General features: G+C 42.9%; 1 protein-coding gene and 1 non-coding gene across 6 annotated transcripts in view; both read left to right on the top strand.

The window, feature by feature from the left end:
* The window catches only part of Wdr89 (WD repeat domain 89), a 69754-nt gene that overhangs the window by 8126 nt on the left and 37153 nt on the right, over positions 1 to 24475 (top strand). The window contains exon 1 of one of the 5 annotated variants that reach the window (XR_009592997.1): positions 5093 to 5689. The exons of 1 other annotated variant lie outside the window; for it this stretch is intronic. Coding sequence is in view for 1 of the 4 variants with exons in the window: in XM_060387661.1 (XP_060243644.1) it covers positions 6343 to 6465 (123 nt within the window). In the remaining 3 variants the exon portion in view is untranslated. 3 more of the 5 variants (XM_021652050.2, XM_060387661.1, XM_060387662.1) reach the window with 3 other exon arrangements.
* LOC132655483 (U6 spliceosomal RNA) lies at positions 12280 to 12386 on the top strand. The gene has a single exon (XR_009593291.1). It is a non-coding gene; the product is annotated as a U6 spliceosomal RNA (small nuclear RNA).

Raw genomic sequence — 24475 nt, 5'->3', positions numbered from 1 at the left:
CCCAGTATTGGAAACTGAACCCTTGCAAATATTAGGTGAGGGCTTTACCCGCAAGCCACTATCTCAACTCCTTATGGTTATGTTGAGTCCTTACCATTGAGAGACACAGTGTATATATGGCAAGACACACATGGTGACCCACACCTTGTAATCCCAGCACTTAGGAGGCCAAGCCTGGAAGAAGGCCGTGAGTATGGACAGCCTGGGCTACAGAGCAAGATCCTTTCTCAAAAGACAAACATTTGAGATTTGTTTGTAAATGTTGTAATAGGGGCTGGGGAGATGGCTCAGCAGTTAAGAGCACTGGCTGCTCTTCCAAAGATTCTGAGTTCAATTCCCAGCAACCACAGGTTGGTTCCCAACCATCTATAGTGAGATCTCGTGCCCTCTTCTGTCATGTAGGTGTACATGCAGACAGAACATTGTATACATAGTAAATAAGTCTTAAAAAAAAAGTTGTAATAGGAAATGTGAGGATGTAGGTTGAGATATAAATAAGTAGGCTCAGTTCAAGTTGTGTTTGATTTAAAATAAACTTCATGGTTTTCTTTTTTCTTTCTTTCTTGAGACAGGGTTTCTCTGCACAGCCTTCGCTGTTTTGGAACTCGCTGTGTAGACCAGTCTGGCCTCATTCACACCTGGCTCTAACCTTGTTTTTTAATTAAACAGATCAGGTAGACCAAACACTAGTATATTAAGTGCTTCTTTCTTTTCTTCCTTTCCTCACTTTCTCTTAACTCATTGTATCTATTTTTGCTGCTTTAAGTTTCCAGAAAAGGAAATGAAAGTGAGGCTTAAACTGACAGAGTCTCTCTGTGTAGCCTTCCCGAGCGCTGGGAATTCAGTACTTTCAAACAGCTGTATGAAAAGGTTTTCTGCAAAGAGGTAGGTGGTAGCTTTGATGGGTACAATTATCGCTTGCAGCATTAGCCTTTCCTCTTTCCTAATTGCATAAACTGATAGGGTAAAGTTTGCTTTAAAATTGAAGTAGATTGACACCACCTATTTTTTAATAATAATAATAATAATAATAATAATAATAATAATAATAATAATAATAAAGCAAAACATAGCCAGGCATAGTGATGCAGGTCTGTAATCCCAGCACTTTAGGAGGCAGAGACTGGAGGATTGTTTTGAGTTTGAGGCCAGCCTGGTGTACAAAGCAAATACAGGACAGCCAAGGCTACACAGAGAAACTCTATCTCAAACAAACAAACAGACAAAAAACAAAATAAATAAAGCAAAGATAACCAAACACCCAAACTTTAAAATATTTTATTACTTGTTTGACAGTTTCATGCATGTAAGTAATATATCTTGATCATATGCACTTCAACTTTCCCCTTGAAGGTCAATCAGGAACTGCCAACTCCCAGACTTTTTTCATTAATTATTTGTTCATTTTACATCCCAATCAATCACAACTTCACTACCTCCTCTCCTCCCAGTCCCACCACAACTCCAGGATTCTTCCCCTGAAGAGCACTTTGTTACAGTGACTGGAATGACCAGTACACAGCAATCAGGCACCTGTCACTGACGTTCCCACACCTAATCTTTGGCTTCAAGGGCAGTCCTGTGGACATTCCCAGAAGCTCCACCCCAGAGCTATTACAAACAGGAGAAATGTGGTTCTCTGGAGTGAGTTCCAAGACTAGCTCTTTCTTAGGATAACTAGTGTCAGCAGGCCCACAGTCCTCAGTCACTAGACATGAGTCCACACGTTGCCGGCCAGATGCATGTAATGGGCAATGTGGTCAAATCTCAAACAATTGAGATTTAAGAAAACACTCTTATTTCTGTGTGCAGGTGCCCACGGAGGCCAGAAGGAGACACCAAATGTCCTGGAGCTGGGGCTCCGTGTGAACATTGTGAGGTGGGAGCTGAGACTGGCATGGGTGGGTGGGTGGTGCATGCTCTGAACTTATGGGCCATCTCTGTAGCTCCTCATTATTCATAACTTTAAGCAGCGCAGATTATCAGTGAGCCTGTATCAGTTAGCTGAGGGGCTTTAAGGGTGTTACAAGTTAAAAGAAATCCTTGGATTATTATCCTAGTTTGCTTCCTATTGCTGTGATGAAGACCAGGAAAGGGCCTGTTTGGCCTACAGGTTTGGATCAGAGACCATCACTGAGAGAAGCTAAGACAGGAACCAGCAGGCAGGAACTGAAGCAGACGCCACGCAGGAAGGCTGTTGCTTCGTGCTGGCTTGCTCCTCAGGTTCATGCTCTGTCTCCCAGGGCCACCTGCCCAGGCACTGCCAACAGTGAGCTGTACCCTCCCACATCAACCATCAGGCACTAATCAAGAAAATGATGGATTAAATGATTAAAATGATTAATCAACAATCTGATGGAGGCATTGTCTCAGTTCAGGTTCCCACTTCCCATGTGACTCCAGTTTGTACCAAGCTGACAAAAACCCTAACCAGTATAATAAAGCACTACCTGTGAGAGTCCAACAGTGCAGAGGAATTTTAATTTTAACATGGCTGCCCTGGCAAGGGGATCACATCCTAAGACCTCAGTCGGTCTGTGTGATCCACCTGGGATACACACTCTCAGTCCCTCTGGCTGGAATTCAGTGCACACTTTTAATCCCAAACAATGACATCTAATTGAGGAACTGACAAAGTGACAAACCAGAGAAAGATTTGACAGAATGAGTCACAGATAGAATGGGCCCAACTCTCATGAGGACAGGAAACAGAGGCTACTTAAGAGCAGCACAGGCCAGGTGTGGTGGTGCAGGCCTTTAATCCCAGCACTTGGGAGGCAGCGATAGGCGGGTCTCTGTGAATTGAGGCCCAGCCTGGTCTACAAAGCAAGCTCAGGATAGCTAAGGCTCTATTACACAGAGAAACCCTGTTTAAAAACAAACAAACAAACAAACAAACAAACAAAAAACAGAACAGCACACATGTGGATTGGAGGACAATTTAGAGCAGTTTGTTTTTTCCTTCCATCGTATGAGGCCTGGGGACAGAATCCGGGTCCTCAGTCTTCGTAGCAACTCCTTTTTCTTGCTAAGCCATCTTCCAGGCCCAATCATGAATAAATTTAAAATACAGAAATAAAGCCCAATGTTAAGATACCAAGAATAAGAATGTAAGTACAAATAAGATTTTAGTATTTTTTTTTTAAGACAGTATCTCACTGTGTATCTCTGGCTGCCCTGGAACTCAGAGAACCTCCAGCCTTTGCCTCTTTTATTGTTGTTGTGAAACAGAGGGTTTCTCTGTGTAGCCCTGGCTATCCTGGAACTCACTCTGTAGACCAGGCTAGCCTTAGACTCAGAGATTCTCCTGACCCCGCCTCCCAAATGCCAGGTTTAAGACATGCCCACTAGGCTCTGCCTATGGATTTAAATATTTTTCTTGCATCTCAAGAATTACCTTGAGCCAAATGTAACAGCACATACTTCTAATTCCAGAATTTAAGACACCGAGACAGGAAGATTGCTGTGAGTTCAAGGCCAGCTCGGGCTAAAGTGAGCCCCTGATGCAAAACAAAGAAACATAGGGGGCTGGGGAGATAACTGTTGGGTGAAGTGGTTGACTTCCAAAAGGAGGACCTGAGCTCGATCCCCGGGACCCACATAAAAAAGCTGGGCAAGGTGGAATGCATTTTTAATCCGAGCACTGGGGAGGTGGAGGCAGGAGTATCCCATATCAAGAAGGAACACAGGAACTGCTAACCACCTCCTCCTCAGCAGGCTTGCAACAGCTGCATCCATGGATCAAGAGGCTGCACCTTTGTGTGTCTAAGCCTGACTGGAAGTGCAATGAAGGTCACCCCATAAACACACCGGATCCACCTGAAGGTTACAGAAAACGACAAATGAGTGTCACCGGGTCCTCTGAACCTCTTAAGACTGACGAGGGCCCTATCGTTATGGTTATCCATTTTTGTCTTTTTTTTTTTTTTTGGAAAGGCCCCAAACCCCCGTAAACCAGAACCAGGGCCTTGGGTATAACAATTTTAAGAAGACCAGAATCAGGGAGCCCTTCGACAATCTAGCTGCTGAGACCCAACCTACCTTCCAAGTAGATATCTGTAAAACGTTACATCAGAGGCTACTGGGGGATGGTTTAACTCCCTCCTGGTGAGGACCTCGCCTCTGGGGCTGTGGGTCCACCAGTATAGAGAGGGGGCTTCGATCTATCCAAGGACTCTGCCTGCCCAGTTGACCAACCCTCCACCACTGCAAGCCATTGTTCTTGTTGGGACTGCAAAACTGACTCCTTCTGGGGTTACACCGATCCCTTCATAGCCTAAAAAAGAAACCATCACCGCACGCATAAAGATTAGGGCCTGGCAAAAAGCTAAAAAAACATTCCTGGCAAGCTGGTAAAACCTGGGGAGTCAGGTTACAAGTCCCTGTGATGGCAAGACCCCGATTTTCCCAGGAATTCCTTTGGTAGCTTCAAAGAGAAAGGTCCAGGAGGCAGTGGAAGCCAGTCCCGCAGTGTTCAGGATGCCAGAAGAGTATATTAGTTCCTTAACCATTCTCAACCTAACAGAGGTCGGGACTCGGACCCCAAGCCCCATATTTTGTAGGAACTGAAACTAATAAAACAATAATCTCTACTTCCAACCCTAATAGCTAATTGGGACCACCCTAAAGTCACCCTGGGGAAGCTCCAGGTACTGAGATATCCCTTCGATAGCTCCTCCTATGCAGATTCCTGTAGAAATACACAGCAGGTTAATTCCAGGAATGAGAGCTGAATGTATTTCCAGGCCTCAAAGACTACCGGGCTTGCTTGCACTAAGGCTTAACCAAGGACATACTTTCTGAACTGTTTACACAGGAGGAGAACCCACTTCTTTGCGTCCCCACGAATGTTATACCACAGGTGTTCACCTATAATGAAAAAAAAAAAAAGAAAAGGTAGGATCCATCTAAATCTAGGTTCTGGGTTTCCCCATGCACAAGGGCATAGCTTATTCCCTTGTGGTAGGGGCAGATGTCATGGGCTTCAATGCGGTCGGAACTTTGGCCTCGTATCAAAACGAGTTTAAAAAGCAACAAGACAGAACCTGACCATCACGGACTACAAATCCCAGAGTGCCCTGAGGCTGAGGCAAACCTCCAGGTTCTGTATCTGTTTTCTCCCCGAAGAGGGAGGGCTCCTGTCATCTTCAGTCATACCCACGCAGGAGCGAAGGCCGGCTACCGCTCTTTCAAACCGGCCTGCATCGCTAGGCTTTGTGACCACGCGTGGCCCCCAAATCCTGCCTCACTCCAGGAGAAGGCCCTCAGTCTGCGTAACAATTTTCCACCCAACTCTGAGAAAGCGAAGGAAGTGTTAGAAGAACTGGCTGAGCCACTTCCGAATGAAAAGGCGGAACCAGCGACGTTCTTGCCCTTTATTGGCCACACGTTCAGGAAGCTGGGCCGTAAAGACTTCCGTTAACTTGACGTAGGGGGCGGTGTTGGTGAGACGCGTCCCGTGGGCTGAGCTACGCATGCGCATCCTCCCTACCCTCGTCCAATCGGAAGGTTGCAAGCAAGACCGCACCGCTCCCGCCTTGGCGTCCGCAGGCCCGCCTCTTTGCTACGGACCAATCCGCTCCAGCTTCCTCTCTAACGTTATCCAATCAGAGGCGGAGGGCGGAGTTCCGGCCGGCCGCGGGCAGAGCGTGGTTTTTCTTCCCACTCCAGTGTGGGTTGTACGGCTGAGGTACCTTCTCCCGGGCCGGGTTGGGCGGCAATCCCGGGAGGGCAGCTCTCCTGATCGGCGGCCGCTGTGCTGCATGCGCGCGTGGGAAAGCTCCGGGCAGGAAGCGCGGAGAGGAGCGGGCGGCGTGGGAGGGCGGGGCACGTGCGCTCAGGGGCTGAGTGGATCTCTGTTAGGCCGGGTGGTCCACGCCACTGGGATGCTTCCTCTGCATCAGTTCCGAGGAAGGGCAGCTAGGCCCCACTTGCTCTTGCCTGCCCTTCCTCGCGCTCTCTCCACATCCGCCTCCTGCCTCTGGCTGTTTTCCATGACTTGGGACGCGGAGCCAAGTTGGGCACTGTGTGCTGTCATGCAGGCTACTATGCTATGTGACTTCGTGTGTCCTGTCCTGTAGTCCACAGAGCTGGGTGCTGGCCCGGGGTGGGGGGTGCACCCAGTGGTGATCCCAGCACTTGACTGGGAGGGAGGCTGAGGCAGGAGGACCTCTTGAGTTGCAGGCCAGCCAAGGCTTCCTAGGAAAACTTTGTCACAGAAAAAAAAAAAAACAAAACAAACAAACAAAACCCTAATCTACAAGGAAAAAACCACCCAAGATGTAGGTGCGGTCAGCACCCTCTCGGCTAACTGACAACATAGATTGAGGAAAATCAGCTTCCATGAATGTAAAATTAAAAGATGGTGCAACCAGCAGACCGCTCCTGTTTTCTTTCCGAACTTCAAATTCTTTTAAAACCCGAGACGGTGCATCTGGAAGCCAGTTAATTGACTGTTGTCCCCAGGTGAGATGAACCGGTAGGAAGACATCGGGCTGGGGGTCTGGTTCCTAACTCTGATTCTGTGAACCTCAGAGTTTTAAACTGCTTCTTGGTGTTGTGATAATGCAGTGAACGCGTGGGCTTGAAGTATACGTTACTAGTACCAACCATTCCCGTTTCGGCTCCTTGTTTAACGGCACCTGCGTGGAAAAGAACTGCAAAACCATGCAGCCTCCTTACACTGAGAAACCTTGGTGTGGACTGCTTACCTGCCTGTCTGCGGTTCAGGACAGTATTGCCTAGATTTTATAGAACACAAAGCAAAAGTAAGTCAGCCCACATCACTTGAGCTTTCTTTCACTTCCGTCAGTGCAGTTTGGGAAGTATGCCTTTGTTTAATCTAAAATCATGACTATGTTTTCTACAACTTTCTTTTCCTCTATGTTTTTTTTTTTTTTTTTTTTTTTTTTTGGTTTTTCGATTTTTTTTTTTTTTTTTTTTACCTCAGATCCGGGACAAACGGCTGAGGTACTCAGGTTCTCCCAGTATCCATCAGTCACTACCTGTTACACAGGCCATGGCCAGCATACCCCACCAGGGCCCGGGATTCCCCTCCCTATATAATCCAGACATGTTCTGATCTCTCTCTCTTTCTCTCTGCATGGGCACCCTCTTTTTTTCTCTCCACTTCTGTGTCTCCCTCTGCATGGTGACTTTCCAGACCCTGTTCCTTGTGACTGGTGAACTTGCCCAAGAGCTGCTCCCTATAAACCTGCCTTTATATGTTCTAATATATATGTTTATATATTTATATGTTCTAATTTGGCCCATTTCATCAGCAGAGATGGCCTATTGCCCGGGTGGTCCTGGAACTCATTATGTAAACCAGGCTGGCCTCAAACTTAGAGAACTTGGTTTTCTCCCAAGTGCTGGAATTAAAGGCCTTCACCATCAGTGGAAGCTGCAACTTCTGTTTATTACAAAATAGAACTGAAGGCATTGCTTTTTTAAAAAATTGTTTTTGTTGTTTGTTTGGTTTTTGAGACAGGGTTTCTTTGTGTAGCCCTGGTTGCCCTGGAACTTGCTCTGTAGACCATGCTGCCCTGGAACTCACAGAGATTCACTTAGTTCTGGGATTAAGGGCTTGAGCTACCACTGCCCAGCTTTGTTGTTTTTTGAGACAGGGCCCCAATCTATGTAGTTTTGACTGGCCTGGAACTTTGTAGACCAGGCTTAGTCTTTGCCTCCTGAGTGCTGGGATTAAAGGCCAGTGTCCTAGACCCATCTTAAGATGTTACTTTTTTGCTTTCCCATTCTGATGTTAAAAGTAAATAAACAAAATAGAAAACCTACATTTTCTTTTGTCTCTAGAAACAAAACCAACCAACCAAAATAAACAAAAAATCTGTACCGGCTTATGGTTCTTAAGTCTGTCTTAGAGTTCACTGTACAGCTGGGGATGGTTTTGAATTTAGGATTCTCCTACCTCCCCAACTCTGGAGTGTAAGCATTGCAGGTGTACCACCATGATGGTCTGACCACACCAAGTCCTGGGGCTTGAACCCAGTGCTCTGGGCATGCTTGGCACGCACTACCAACTGGGCTACATCCTTGGCTCAAGTGATTTCCTCTTAAAGATTTATTTACTTACTTATATTTATGTATCTGAGTGCTGTACCTGCACGTATACCTGAATGCCACCATGTGGGGGATGGGAAATGAACTCAGGACCTCTCAAAAGAGCAGACAGTGCTCTTAACCACTGAGCCATCTCTCCAGTCTCAAGTGATTTCTATGTAGTTACCTAATAACAAAAATGAGAATACGTATATTTCTGAAATAGGCCATTTTCATGCTAGTTCAGGTTGATATCTTAGGGTGCATCATATACAAATCACTCTTAAATTACATTGTGTGTGTGTGTGACACAGCAACTGTGGAGGCCAGAGGGCAAGGTGGGAGTCTGCTCTCTGCTTCCACCATTGTAGGTCCAGGGAATCAAATCTGGGTCATCAGATGAATAATCTCACTGGCCTGTTGTTTTTGAGACAGGCTCTCACGCTATACACCCAGGCTGGCCTGAATTAACTGTTTATTTTAGGTTAGCCTCAAATCTAATCCTCTTGCGTTAGCTCCCCAAATGCTAGGATTATAGGCATAAGCCACCATAGCTGACTACTGCTAAATTTCAGAGAGGGTTTATATTAGTTTTAGATGGCTGCTATAACAAATTATCACAAGCTTTGTAACAAAAAACTGAATAAATGTGGGGCTGGAGAGATGGCTCAGTGATTAAGAATGCTTTCCGTACAGGGTCTGGTTGTATAGGCCTTTAATACCAGTGCTCTGGAGGCAGAGGTAGGCAGATCTCTGAGTTTGAGGCTGGCCTGCCGCACATAGTGAGCTCTAGGACAGCCAGGGCTATAAAGAGCAGCCCCCTACCACCACCACCACCAAAACACAAAACAAAATCTTCCTGCTCTTGCAGAGGACCCAAGTTGGGTTTCCAGCATCCACATTGGGCAGCTTTAATTTCTTGCTCCAGAAGATTTAAAACTGTTTCCCGCCTACGCAGGCAACAGCCCACAAACATACACAGACGTGTGCACTTAGGGAAAACAAAACCAAAAACAGCACAAGTGTATTATCTTTCAGGTTGGGTCTAATTTTTTTCCTGGGCTAATGTCAAGTTATCAAAGGTTCCTTAAAGCCTCTCGGAGGTCTCAAACAAATTTTTGTTTTCTAGCCTTTTCCAGCTTTTAGTGACTGTTGGTTAGGCTGTGGCTCTTTTTTTCTTCTTTTAAGAGGGTTTCATCATATAGCCCCTCCTGGTCTTAAATGCCTGGCAAGCTTCCTGCATTAGGGAAGGTGCTGGGATTGCATGTATGGACTCAGCTTGTAGCTCCTACCTCTCACAATGTAGTCGGTAGTGGCTGCTTCCAGCATCATCTGCCTCCTCTTCTGTAGCCAAGTCTCAACTCCCTCCTCCTATGATATATATAGGGCCTTCCCAGGTAGTCAGAAATTATTTGCTCCATCTCAAAATGCTTAATTTGATATGTGAAGCCATGTTGTCATAATGAAAAATGTTGATGGGTTCTAGGAAGTAGGTAGGACTTATGTATCTTTGGGAGCCATTACCTGGCCCTCCACAAAGTCACTGAAGGTGTAACTGAGTCTGAAGTTGAGACTTTAAGAGAAAAAGTTTGTTAGGTATCTGGTAAGTTAGACTTTTAAACGGCCGTGAAAGAACTGAACATCTCTTGAACAGCAGAGGTAATGGAATAATCCTCAACTGTAAAATTAGAATCAGTCATTTAGAAAAGTGTCATTGAATTCTAGTCTGCCTTAAGAATTCATATGACTTGCAGTCAGTTCATGATGATCCTGATTGATGCCATTTTGAATTATTTATTTATGAGATCATAACATTACTGCACTTGGGAAAGATTGCTGTTTATTCAGTGGTGTCTTTCCTAGTTTACTGTAGTCATAGGTTTGTGTGTATGGTCCACCTTTAAGTAGCATGATCTTAGGTGATGGGAATTTATGATAAGGAAACTAGCGATTCAGACACCCAAATCATTTGGAAGTGGTGGTGCATGGCACACAGAAGGTGTGGAAGAGGGAAACCAGCAGCTGCAGAGAGTTCAAGGTAGTTTGAGAGCACGCTGAGCTACATGAGACCCTGTATCAAAATATAACAAAACCCAACCACTTCAAACTTTTAAGTCCCGTTGCTCCTAACTGAGACTATACAGTAGGTTTTATGGAGAGATGGACTGATAGGGCCCTTTCCTGTTTCCTCAGCAAAACAGCAGTTCTAATGACTTCAGAGTTTCCTCCTATCGTGCTTCACTCTTTATTGAATGAGTAAAATGAAAAACCAAGCTATATAATTTTTCTACAATCTTTGTGTCCTCTACATTAACATGGCCTTTCTTGACCTACATCAATAAGTTCCTCTTCTAATTTGCTCTCTAATACTGTGCTCTACCTACTTATACTCCTGGGACTAGAGTTATACTAGAATTCATAGTTTGGGGGAGATAAGTAAAAGTGAGTTGCTTTGCTAAGTACTAGATACATATGTTGGAATAAGTATATGAAAGTATACTTAAGTATAGCTCCAGTTAGGCATTTGTTAGAAAAATTTCATAAAGATTTGTGTTTTTGTTCTTTATTAGGAGGAGAAAGGATCGGGAGAAGCACATGTGAGAGAAATTTCTGTGGGTCAGGCCTGGAAGTGGCCTACATTATTTTCTTTCACATTCCATTGGCTAGAAGTCTGGCATAGCTACATCTAACCTGGTTGTGTGCCTAGCTTTTGATGTGCTAGGGAGGGCCCCTTCTGGCCAGCTACCCTTCAGAGTCCTTTGTTTCCTTTCCTTTCTTTTCCTCCCCCCCCCTTCATTTCTTTCTCATTCTTTCATATACAGTGTTCTGCCTTCAGGCCACAAGAAGGCACCAGATCTTATTATAGAAGGTTGTGAGCCATGATGTGGTTGCTGGGAATTGAACTCAGGACCTCTGAGCCATATATATAGTCAGCTCCAAGTCCTCAGTTTCTTAATCCTTTAAATTCTCCATTGTGCTGGGCATAGTGGTGTTCACCTTTAATCCAAAGCAGAACAGACTGCTTTGTGCGCCAGCACTCTGTATGTAACAGTCCTACTGTTTATCTTTTCAGATGTGCTCATGATAGAATACTAGGCCCCACACATGCCCGAACTCGTGATTTCCCACGGAGCTGCATCTCCGACCTACTGCTGTCTTTTCTAAGAAAAAGTTTATCCCTGGGTGTAGCTGTGCATTCCTTCAGTCTCAGGACTCCAGAGGCAAAGGCAAGATGATCTTGGAGTTTAGGGATAGCCTCGTATGCATAATGAATCCAGGACAGTAGGGCTGCATAGTGAGACCCTGTTTCAGAGCAAACAAAAAATAAAACAAAAAAGAATTTAGCATTTCTTGAAGGAGAGCGGAGCTAGTGATTAGAATTTTCGTGAAAGTGCTTGGCTTGCTCTTGAGTCCTAACTGTCTCTGCACCCTCGGTCTGTTTATCTTTTAACAGCTCTGTTTATGCTCCTGTATCCCCAGCTGTGAAATTGAATAGCAATAAGCACCTCTTAGGATGTTGTGAATATTTGAAGGGCTTAAACCTGTACTTGACACTGTTAATTGAATAAAATCCCTCCCCCTTGATTTTATTTGATGTTATTATTAATGTGACATAAGTAGCTAGGAGAATGCTTCACATGATAGCTGGTGTTCAATTCGTTTTTATATGTATTTTATTTTGTGTGTTGGGATATCTTGAAGGACTTGGATATCCTTGTACCAGATATGCTCTAGATACTGAATAAAGGTTACCAGGCTTGGTGGCAAGCACTTTTACCTACTGAGCTCTTTCTGCTAATTTTAATTTTATCTCAAAACTAATGATGCTTTTATTTATTTTGTTTTGTTGTTTTGAAATAAGCTCTTTCTATATAGCCCTGGCTGTCAAAGAGATCTGCCTTCTTCTGCCTCCCAAGTCTTGGCATTGAAGATGTGAGTCCCCATGCCTGGCTCAATATAGATACTCAGAAATGTGTACATTTACCACAGGTAACCATAATTTACACTAGATTTCATATCACTGATACTTCCATTACCTTAAAAAATCATTTACTATAAATTGTCTATGTTTTCCTGATTTGTGTATTATGTATAATTTTACTATTTGATAAAAACTCTTATGCATATATTAAAATTTGTAAGGCATATAAAAATAAAGCAAAATATATCCCATACTATTTGAAAGCTACTATTAGAAAGTGTCTTAAGAGTTTAGGCTTTGTGCTCACTTCGGCAGCATATATACTAAAATTGGAACGACACAGAGAAGATTAGCATGGCCCCTGTGCTAGGATGACACACAAATTCGTGAAGAGTTTAGGCTTTGCTGAGTGTGATGGCCACACCTTTTTATCCCAGCACTCTGGAGGCAGAGGCTGAGGCAGGTGGGTATCTGTGAGTTTGAGGACAGCCTGATCTACACCGTGAGTTTCAGGACAGCCAGGACTGTAGGAAGACTTGTATAGGCTTTGCCTAGGCAATGGGGGTTTGTAGGGCACTGTTGTATAGGCTCTGCCTAGGCAGTGGGGTTGAGTAGGAGAGAATCCAGGGCTTCGTGATTTCTGGGCAAGTGTTCTGTCGTTGAGCTATATTCCCAGCCCCTTTTAATTCTTCTGTTTTCATACAAGGTGTGAAACAGTGTCACAAAGTTGTCCAGGTTGCCACTGAACACACTGTGTTCTCCAGGCAGGCCTTAGCTGTGGTGATCCTCCTACACCTCAGTACCTGGAATGACAAAAGTGTGCTGTCACCTTCAGCTTCACTTTACTCTTCAAACTTTACTTCACCTCATTATAACTGGGGGTAGCAAATGTGGCGCCCAGATGTGGGAATGCCCAGATGTGGAAGTGCACACCTGTAACCGAAGAACTTGAGTGGCTAAGGGACCGCTGCAAGTTTGAGACAGCCTACAGTGATCATGCAGTGATCATACAGTGATCAGAAGACTAAATAAATAAACAAAAGAAAGAAAAGGAAAAAGTGAAAACAACAACCAAAACTCATACTGTAAAGATACATACTTCATAGGGCTTCCCAGAAGGTCGAACAAAGTACAACACATGGAGGACTTAGAGCAGCACATGGTATATGGCAAGAACTCAGTACATGTTACATGCTCGGTTCACACAAAAGAACCAGTAAATAACATAAGGGGTTGGGAAAATAGGGCCCAGGGAAGATCTGAGATTTCCTGCGGGTTACCTCAGCCCCACCCCAAGCAGAAGTTAGCCAGGGTAAGTTCTGAACAGTTTCCCTTAAAGCCAGCTTAGGCTGTCTGTAGTACTGCTGACAGCTGACACGGGATAGTACCTTCATTTCCTACTGTGTTAATACATTTTTGTGAGCATGTATTAGTTACTTTTTACTGGATTTCATCATGACGTTTTCTTATACATAGATAAGCCATGCTTCTCCCATTATCCTCCTGGCCCGCTCCTGTTGACTTCCCCTTTCAAGTCTGTGTGAAGCCCAGTGAATTTAATTAAGGGTTATTTACAGGAGCACCAGGACCCGGTGTATTGGCTGGAGCACCAGGACCCGCTGTATTAGCTACACCACTGCACCAAATGTCTCTCTCTCGCCCATGTTCACACTTCCTGGCTGCTGTCAGTCTTTTTATCTTGGTTCTGATTTCTCTTAGAGCCCTTCTCTTTCGCCTTGGATCCTTAGTCCTGTATTATTCAGACCTGAAGTTGTTACCCTGCATAACAACGGTCTGTTTTCAAGTAAGGAAGAAAGGAAATAAAGGTTGAAAAAAAAAATTTTTTTTTTATGTTTTCTCTCGGCCTGTCATGCCTCTAGCCTTAATGTAGCCCTGAATTAGTTTTTGAAGTTATTCTAAACTTTCTCTTTAAGATTACAAACTATTTTTGAGTCTTAATTGAGAAGTAAGAAAGGAACTGAGGCTTAACACAGTCCTCTGAGCCATTCTCAAATAATGCCATTTATGAATCATTGGGCTATTTTTATCGTAAATGATTAATGTGTAGGTTTTTATTTTACATAAAAGTATAATGTCATAAAGTACATACTGCATTCTGGAAAGTTAAGATTACCCCATCCTTTTTGTAAAATAAAAAGTAGCATTTGAATACTTGCTCAGTTTCTAGAAGTAGCTAGAGAGTACATTAGTGTTTATTGAGTGCTCTCTGCAGCTAGAGAACTGTGTGTAATATGGAAATCCTGACCAATTCCTTGGCTTCCTCGATTCTTCCTTCCTGGAGTGCACTCACTAGTTTATGTCAACTTGACACAAGCTAGAGTCACGGAGAGGAGAGGAGGGAGCCTCAACTGAGAAAATGCCTGCACAAGATTGGACTGTGGGCAAGTCTGTAGGGTGTTCTCTTAATTAGTGGTAGATGTGGGAGGGTGCAGCCCATTGTGGGGCTTCCTATGGGAGGGTCCTGGGCTGTATAAGAAAGCAGCCTGAAGCCAGCATGGTGGCGCATGCCTGTAATCCTAGCACTCTGAGAGGCAGAGGCCGGAGGATCTCTGCAAGTAGGATCTCTTTGATCCTCAAAGGCCTGGTCTACAAAGTAAGGCTACGCAGAGAAACCCTGTCTCAAAAATCAAAACAACAACAAAAAAGGAAGTAGATTGAACCAACCATTGGAAGCAAGCTGACGCAGCACCCCTCCATGGCTTCTGCCTCAGCTTCATCAGTCAGGTTCCTGCCCTGTTTGAATCCCTGTCCTGACTTCCTTTGCTGATGAGCAGCGATATGGAAGTATAACCCAAACAAACCCTTTCCTCCCTAAGTTACTCTGGTCGTGGTGTTTTCATCACAGCAACAGTAACCCTAACTAAGACATGGAGTTTTATGAGAATGAAGGAGGTTGTCATGAATTTACATTCTCAAAGCAATGATTATGGATGCTTATATTGTTACTTTTAAATTTATTTCTTGTGCAGGAACCTGCCTTCTAAACAACAATAAAATGGTGGGAGGGGAGTTAGATTGCTTCTGAGGGTTTAGTGAGGTTTTGTGAGTCTTCCTGTTTATCTGCCATTGTTTTACATAAATGTAAGTCTCCTTGTTTTCCTCTACTGAGGACATCTGTGTTTGTATTTGTCACAGGAAGTAGGGTTGTTTATCTACGGATTGATAGCATTGATATGAAAAGATAGGAAGTAAGATGTAGTGACACCCACCTGTAATCCCTGGGTTTAGGAGTCAGGGGCAGGAAGATTGCTGTGGTTCAGTGCTTGCCTGGGACACATGGTGAGTACCAGACCAGCCAGGGCCACATAGTGAGACCCTGTCTCATAAACAGAAAAGGATTGAAAAATATGTTTCTGTTCTCACAACGTTTATACTCATTAAGAGACCGAAGCAATTTAACATATGTAAGATACAGATAATTAACACTTCAATTTACTTCACATAAAATTATTGCTGCTTGAACATCACAACACTGGTATTTAGAGAAGGTTGAAATTCACTTTGTGGTGGATTAATAAGAATTTTATGTGACCAGTAGGATTTGAAGTGAATCTTGAAGCATGGGTAGGAGACAGGTGACCAAAAAGGATGTGGGGATCTTGGAGAGAGCAGCAGTCCTTTTAGTAATTCTGTCATTGGAAAAGTATTTTACTAACACATTTTACCAGCTAGAATGTTGTGGCTATTAAGTGTACTCTTTTGTAAATTTAAACTTTCACTTAATACCTGGAGTTTTAAACAACAAAAGGATGTATCATGATATTTATCATTATTAAAGATTTTGTTAGCCATATGTTGTGACACATACTTACAATCTTAGCCCTTGGGAGGCAGAGCCTGGTGGGTATCTTCGAGTTCAAGGTTGGTCAAGGCTGTACACTGAGACTCAGCATTAGCCAGGATGAAAAGCACTGATCTCGGGGCTACATGAAGTACTTCCTGTCCTCCTCTGTGTGTGTTTGGTTGCTGCAGATGAGTGATGAGAGGGAACAAGGACGGTAAATATTAAAGTGGACATTAAGGGCCATTTTCATAGAAGGGTCATTACCTAGTTTACTCTCTTCCTTCATCAAAGGCGATCTCATTCTGAGCCTAGATAAGTAAGATTTGAAGTTAATAGGGACAAATCATAGGAAAGCCCATTTGGATATATTTGAAATTTGGTGGCAAATATGAGCAGGTGTGGGGATCTGAGCAGACCCTAGTGCAGGGCTTCTGAACCTTCCTAATGTTTCTACCCTTTAACACACTTCCTCATGTCGAGGTGATCCCCCCCCCGCCAGAAAATTATTTTGTTGCTACTTTATAATTGTAATTTTGTTCCTGCTATGAATCATAATGTAAATGTAAATGTGTTTTTTGATGGTCTTAGGCCTGTGAAAGGGTCATTTGACCCCCAAAGGGTCATAACCCAGAGAACCACTGCTTTAGAATAATGGATTGGAATTTTAAAGAGAGATCAGAGTTGAGGTAAAAGTCTAGATGCTCACATGGAAATAATTTATATTGCTCAGGGAGAAAGAAACTTCTGAGAAAAAATTCAGTTCAATTTCAGTTGTCAAAGTCAGCATTAGAAGCGCCTGTCCCTGTGACTTGTTTGGAGCTCCGTCCCGAGTGAGCCCTGCGTTCTCTCGTTGTTGGGCCTGCTGCTAGATGGCAGCAGTAACCAGCAGCTCGGGCCCTGCTAATGCCTGCGACAGTGTTAGTGAAGTGGCATGCTGCAGGGCGTTATGTTCTTTCATTTCTAGCCTTCACATCACATCTAGAAAGTAAGTAAAGGATTTTTTTTTCCCTCTTAATATCGGGCATTTACAGGATGGTTCAAGAATTATACCTCTTGTTTCTCTTTCGAGATCTTTTTACCATTTTCAGAAAAGAGGAAAAGAGTTTGAAACTTACTAGATTGTGATCTTACGATATAAGACAAATGTTTAATACTTTATTGTACAAATATTAGAAAAGACTAAATATTTTTAAAGGTTACTACTTTTTAATATTTATTTTTGCTATTTTTAATTATATGTAGGTGTGTGTTCACCAGTATAGGTGCCCATGGAGGCTAGAGGCACCTGATTGCCTGGAGCTAAGGTTAGACACTCTGAGCCACATGATAATAGGTGCTGGGAGCCAAATTCTGTAGGTGCTAGTGTTTAAACTCTACTTTATATGGGTGTTTCTTAAGACCTTTACCTCCCTTCCAAACCCCCAGCCCTAGGTAGGAGAGAAAGGTTAAAAGGGAAAGGGCACGAAGACTTAGTTCTGGTTGGGTAAGGTCGTCAGGTTCTCTGGGAAAATCGCAGTCATCAGGATGTCTAGCAGTCCAGCAACAGCAGATGGCAAACAGGAAGAACCAGCAGCCTTCTTCCTTCTCCGTCAATCTTCTCAAAACCCTCGCTTTCTCTCTCTGGGTTCTAGTATTTATACCCTCTTAGAGTCTTCAGAATTAAACTATTTGCAGCTTGCAAAGACCACGATCCTCTGAGGCAATTATTGGCTGTGGATGAATGGAGGCAGTCCTGTATCCATCCCACACTTGGGATTAAAACAAAAACATATTTACATAACATAACTGAGTTTTTAAAAAAAAGATTTATTTACTTTATGTATATGAATACGGGTTTTCACGCACAGTAGAAGAAGGAATTGGATTCCATTACAGATGGTTGAAAACCACCATGTGTTTGCTGGGAATTGAAGTCAGAACCTCTGGAAGAACAGCCTTAACCCTTAACCACTGAGCCATCAGTCCAGTCCCATAACTGAGTTTTATAGAAGCCAAAACTTCCACTACAAAAGTCAGGACCTCTGGAAGAGCAGCAAGTGCTCTTAACCACTGAGCCGTCTTTCCAGCCCTGACACTTAACTGCTTTGATTTACATCTCAACATAGTCCTTTAAAATACTCTTCTTGCTTGGAATGTTAGTGATCTTACCCAAAAATGCAAAAGAAGGTGTTACTAGCTTTTGGTTTGTAACTATCTTAAGATTTGCCCATAACACATTGCAAGCCTTAGATTGGATCACCCCTACCACTGCTATCCCTCAAAATGCCTGTTGTACTATGAGAGGTGGTAGCATGATTATAAGATCCTTAGCATCCAGAAATCTTGTCTTGGATCATCCTAGTCCCTGGTTAGCAGTGGACGTGTAAGCAATCATCAAGTTAAACACACTTCAGCCTCTTTCTGCTTGGTTACTTAGGGTAGCATTTTAGATTAACACTGAATTCACCCGGGAAGTATCTAATTATGTTTACATGTTAGACTAGCTAGTTCAATGTCAACTTGACACAGACCAGAGCCACTAGGAAATGGGCTCACCTGAGAAAATGCTCCCATCACATTGGCCTGTGGGCAAGCCTGTGGTACATTTTATTGATTGATGTTGAAAAGCCCAGATCACTGGGTCAGAGGGCATTGAATCCCCTGGAACTAGAATTAGAACTGATTTTGAACCATCTTGTGGGTACTGACTGGGAATTGAGACCGGGTCCCCTGGAAGAGTAGGTAGTGCTCTTAACTGCTGAGCCATCTCCAGCAACTTTTAAAAAAAAATCTTACTATTTTATGTGTATAAATGTATCCCTGCACATATTAAAGTGTGTTACAGTGCCTACAGGGGCCAGAAGAGAGCCTTGGCCCCCCTGGAACTGGAGTTTCTGACAGTTGGGAGCCATTATGTGGGTGCTGTACAATGAAGCCAACTCTTCTGTAAGAAAAGGAAGTGCTCTTAACGACTTAGCCCTCGCTCCAGCCCATGACTTTGTCGTGGTATTGTGTTTCCCAGCCTTTAGCCTGAATCCCTTTTCTTGAATACATTTTCTGGTTTGTAAGTGCAGGAATTTAAAATTTGGTTTTGTAATGTTCTTGCTTGAGACTACTTCAACAGTTTCAGGTGTTAGGTAAAAAATAAAGACAATGCTTATTCCTTGTAATCAGTTGAATGAAACATTTTCTCTCTCGTACAGTTTTATTTTTATTATGGGGAGGGGTCTTGCGCATGTGTGGAGGTCAGAGGACAGCACTGTGGTGCTTGCTCTCTCCCACCTGTGGGCTTCTGTGTTGGAACTTAGGTTGCTAGGCTGCTGTGACTAGGGCCTTTATCCTTTGAGCCATTTTACTGGTCCCTGAACCCCACCCCAGCCTTTGAGATAAGGTCTCAGTTAGCCTAGGCTGCCCTTGAACTTACTGTCCCTGACAGTGAACTTAAGCTTTTTTTTTTTATTTTTTTAATTCCTTTCATTGAAAATATATTTTGTTTTTCCTCACACAATGTATCCTGGTGAGAGTTTTCCCTCCCTCGACTCCTCCCAGTTCCTTCCCACCGCCCCTCCCATCTGGATCCACTCCCTTTCTGTCTCTCATTAGCAAATAAACAGGCTTCTAAGGGATAATAATAATAAACTAATAATAAGATAATAATAATAATCTAAACCAAAAACTAATATACTGGAACGGGACAAAACAGAAGCAAATAAGAAAAGGCACAAGAAACAGAGACCCACTCTTTCATAACTTTTGGGGATCCCAGAAAAACACCAACTGGAGCCAGGCACAGTGGCACACGCCTTTAATCCCAGCACTCAGAGAGGCAGGGGCTGGTGCAGGCGGATTACTGTGAGTTTGAGGCCAGCCTGGTCTACAAAGTGAATCTAGGACAGCCCAGGCTACACAAAGAAACCCTGTCTCGAAAAAACAAACAAAATCCACTGAACTGGAAGCCATAATATATATGCAAAGGACCTGGTACAGAGCGTTAGAGGCCCCATGGGTGCTGTCCCAATCTTGGTGAGTTTATATGAGCATTGCTCCTGTTGGTTTAGAAGGTCTTACTCTCTTGGGGTCATCTTCCCTCTGGCTCTTACACTTCTGTGGGGTTCCCTGAGCCCTTGGGGGAGGGATTTGATGGAGAGAATCCCTTTTAGGGCTGAGTATTCCGAAGTCTCCCATTTTCTGTTATTTGTTATCGTTATTTGTTCCCATCTGCTGCAGGAGGAAGCTTCTCCGATGATGGCTGAGCAGAGCACTGATGTAGGAATATAGCAGAGTGTCATTAGGTATTATTGTATTGTTTCTCTACCCACTTCCTTTCAGACTGGTAGTATTTGGCTTTGCCTAGGTCTCTAGACTATCTATTCTCAGGTTTTTGGTCATCTAAGCACTGTTGGGTATGGGTTCCATCTCTCCGAGTGGGCCTTAGGTCAAATCAAGTGTGATGGCTATGCTTTTTTTATTATTATTAAATTTTCGGGACAGGGTTTCTCTGTGTAGCCTGGCTGTCCTGAAACTCACTCTGTGGACCAGGCTAGCCTCAAAGTCACAGAGATCCACCTGCCTCTGCTTCCCAAGTACTAGTAATAAGGCTGCGCCACCACGGCCAGGCTGGAATGGCTGCTCTTGATTGTCAGCTTGACTATATCTGGAAGGAACTACAATGCAGAAATGGAGGTCACACCTGTGTGAGACTTTATGCTTGGTTTGAAGTAGGTGAATATACTTCTAGTCCAGGCCTTTCAGGTAGGAAAATTCATGCCTTTGATCTTGAAGCAGCTTCGGAGACCTTTAGTCTGTGCCACACCTTCTGCTAGAAGCCTATATAAGGACATGGAAGAAGGAAGCTCTTGCTCTTTGCCTGCTTGCCCTCGCCTTGCTAGCACATCCATTCCTTCACTGGCATTGGAAGCTACTTTTTCAGTATTCCAGCATATACAGAAGGCCAGCTAAGGCACCCTGCCTTGTGGAACTGAGCAACTACTAGATTCATGTGTGTGTGTGTGTGTGTGTGTGTGTGTTCCATGAGTTTTGTGAGTCTAGAGACTTCTGCATGTTCAGTGAGTTGTGTATGTGTTGTCTTCAGCGGTGGGGCCTTGCTATCAGTTTGTGCAGAACAACCCATAGTCTTGGCAACAGCCTGAGTTATTTGGGAATTCCCATGGGACTACTTTGGCCAACAACCCAATTAGGTGTAACCCAATTCCAGGACTAGAAGTTTCACTTGGTGACAAATGAAAGATGTGCAGTTGGGGCTCTGTTTCCCCATTATTTGACAAATTCATTTGATTCACCTTTATATGTATAATCACCTTTATATATTTTAGGAAGCTTCTGTGTCGTATTAGATTTCCTTAATACCCTTCAAATGGTGTTTAACTTTAGCTCTCTTCTTGTATTTCCTCCCCCAAACTTGATTCTCTTTTTCAGCCCCCCATTCATCCCTAACTAACTGCTCTACTTCCCTTTCCTAACTAGATCTATCTGTTCCCCAGTCCCATTCTTTACACCTAACTTCTGTGGTTCTATGGATTGTATCTTGGTTATCACTGATTTAATAATAGCTTATAACCACATATATGCAAATACATACCATTATCTCTCCGGATCTGAAATACCTCACTCAGGATGATTTTTTTTTTCTAGGTCCACCTATTAACCTGAGAATTTAATGACTGCTTTCTTTTTAAAGGCTATGTAATACTCTGTTGTGTGAATGTGCCACCTCTTCTATATTAATTCTTCTGTTGAGGAACATCTAGGTCCCAATTTCTGGCTATTGTGTATAAGCAAGTGTCTCTGCTAGGATGGCGCTTCCTTTGGGTATATGCCCAAGAGCAGTACAGCTGAATCTTGAGGCAGCTCAGTTACCATCTTCCTGAGGAGCTGCCTCACTGATTTCCACAGTGGCTGTACAAGTTTGCACTCTTACCACCAATGGATGAGTGCTCCCCTTACTCCACATCCTCTGCAGCATCAGCTGTCCCTTGTTTATTGATGTTAGCCAGTCTGATGGGCCTAAGATGAGATCTCAGAGTGCTTTTGATTTGCATTTCTTTGATGACTAAGGATGTTGAGTATTTCTGTGTTTCTCAGCCATTTGTGTTCCTCTTTTGAGAATTTGTTTCGCTCTGTACCTACTTTTTGATTGAGTTGTTTTCTTGTTCTCTATTTTTGAAGTTCTTTGTCTATTTTAAATATTATCCCTGTGTGGGATGTGCAGTTGGTAAAAGTCTTTTTCCATTTTGTAGGCTGCCACTTGTCTGAATGAAGGTACCCTTTGCTGTGCAGAAGCCTCTCGGTTTCATGAAGTCCTGTATATTAGTTGTTCTTAGTGCCTGTGCTAGTAGGATTCCGTTCAAAAAACCTTTTCCTGTGCCAGTGAGTTCAAAGCAATTCCCTCTTTTCTCTCCTCTCAGGTTCAGGGTATCTGGTTTTATGTTGAGGTCTTTGATCCATTTGGATTCTTTTGTCTGCAGCCATCCAGTTTGACCTGCACGGTTTGTAGAAGATGATGTCTTTTCTCTGGCTTCTTTGTCAGGAATCTACTGTCTATAGGTTTGTGGGTTTATGTCAGGGTCTTCAATTCGATTTTATCTCATTATCTGTTGTTACTCACCCCCTTTCATTTTTGATTTTGTTAATTTGGATATCCTTTCTCTGCCTTTAGTTAATTTGGATAAGGGTTTGTCAATCTTATTTATTTTCCCAAAGAACCAACTCTCTGTTTCATTGATTCTTTGTATTTTTGCTTTGTTTCTATTTTATTGATTTCAGCCCTATGTTTATTATGCCTTTTAAGTGTGATTTCTTCTTGTTCTAGAGCTTTCAAGTGTGCTGTTAAGTTACTAATATGATATTGCTCCATTTTTTTTTTTTTAATGTAGGCATTTAGTGCCATAACTAGTCTTTTAGATCCACCTTCATGGTGTCCCATAAGTTTGGGTATGTCGCATATTTTTTTAAATTTTTTTAACATTTGTTTGTTTCTTTGTTTATACTGTATTCTGCCTGAATATATGCCTGCAGTCCAGAAGAGAGCACCAGATCTCATTATAGATGGTTATGAGCCACCATGTAGGTGCTAGGAATTGAAATCAGGACCTTTGGAAGAATAGCCAGTGCTCTAAACCTCTGAGTCCTCTCTCCATTCCCACTTTTCCCCCCTAAGATAGGGTTTATCTGTGTAGCCTTGACTGTCCTAGATTCGCTTTGTAGACCAGGCTGGCCTCCACCTCCCTGAGTGCTGGGATTAAAGGTGTGCACTACCACGCCTGGCTGTGTATTCATTTTTATTACATTCTAGAAAAGTCTTTAATTTCTTTCTTTATTTCTGTCTTGATCCATGTTTCATTCAGTAGAGATTTGTTAAGTTTCCATAAGTTTGTAAACTTTCTGTGTTATTGATCCAGCTTTAATCCATAGTGGTCACATAGGATGCAGGGTGTTATTTCAGTTTTCTTGTATCTTTTGAGACTTGTTTTGTGTCCAAGTATATAGTCAGTTTTGGAGAAAGTTCCATGAGGTGCCGAGAAGAAGGTATATTCTTTTGTGTTTGGGTGAAATGTTCTATAAATATCCTGTTAGGTCCATTTGGTTTATGATGTCAGTTAGCTCCAACTTTTTTTTGTTCAGTTTTTGTCTGGATGATTCATCTGTTGGTGAGCGTGTGGTGTATTGACGTCTCCCACTCTTAGTGTGTGAGGGTCAGGATGTGATTTAAGCTGTAGCAGTATTTCTTTTATGAACCTGGGTACCCTTGTTTTGGGTGCATAGATGTTAAGAATGGCAAAGTCCTTTTGATAGATTTTTCCTTTGAGTATCTAGTGTCCTTCCCTATCTCTTCTGATTAGTTTTGCTATAAAGTCTATTTTGTCAGATATTAAAATGGCTACATCACTTGCTTCTTAGGTCTATTTGTTTATAATTTCTTTTATCCTCCTTTCTACCTGAGGTGATGTATATCCTTGATGTTAAGTTGTGTTTTTGGATGCAGCCAGGAAGTTGGTTCCTGTTTTAAAATCCATCTGTTAATGTGTCTTTTTTATTGGGGATTGAGACCATTGATGTTGAGAGATATAAGTTGAGAGACAACAATGATTTCTGTTATTTTGTTGTGGAATGTGTGTGTTTCTTCTCTTTTGATTTGCTGATCTGAGATTATCCCTTTTGTTTTCTTGGGCGTAGTTAACCTCTTTAGGTTGGGGTTTTCCTTTTGTAGGGCTCAATTTGTAGATAGATATTGCTTAAATTTGGTTTTATTATGGAATGCCTTACTTTCTGAGTCTACTGTGATTGAAAGTTTTGTTGAGGATAGTAGCCTGGACTGGCATCTCTCAGATGGCAGATGTTTGTAGAACACCTTTCCAGGCCCTTCTGGCTGTTAAAGTCTCCGTTGAGAAGTCTGATACTGTTGTAATAGGTCTGCCTTTATCAGATACTCCGTCTTTTTCCCTTGTAGCTTTTTATATTCTTTGTTGTTGTTCTGTACATTTAATGCTTTGATTATTATGTGTTGAGGGGGCTTTCTTTTCTGGCCCAGTCTGGTATTTTGTATGCTTCTTGTAACTTGGTAGGCATCTTTTTTGTTAGGTTAGGTAAATTTTCTTCTATGATATTGTTGAAAGTACTTCCTGTGCATTTGGCCTGCATTTCTTTTCCTATTATTCTTACTTAGACTTAGTCTTTTCATAGTATCCCAGATA

Source organism: Meriones unguiculatus, chromosome 7 (assembly GCF_030254825.1).
Source record: "Meriones unguiculatus strain TT.TT164.6M chromosome 7, Bangor_MerUng_6.1, whole genome shotgun sequence".
Classification (NCBI taxonomy): domain Eukaryota; kingdom Metazoa; phylum Chordata; class Mammalia; order Rodentia; family Muridae; genus Meriones; species Meriones unguiculatus.
Note: the sequence above shows the minus strand (reverse complement) of the source record. Positions and strands in the feature narration are given on the sequence as shown.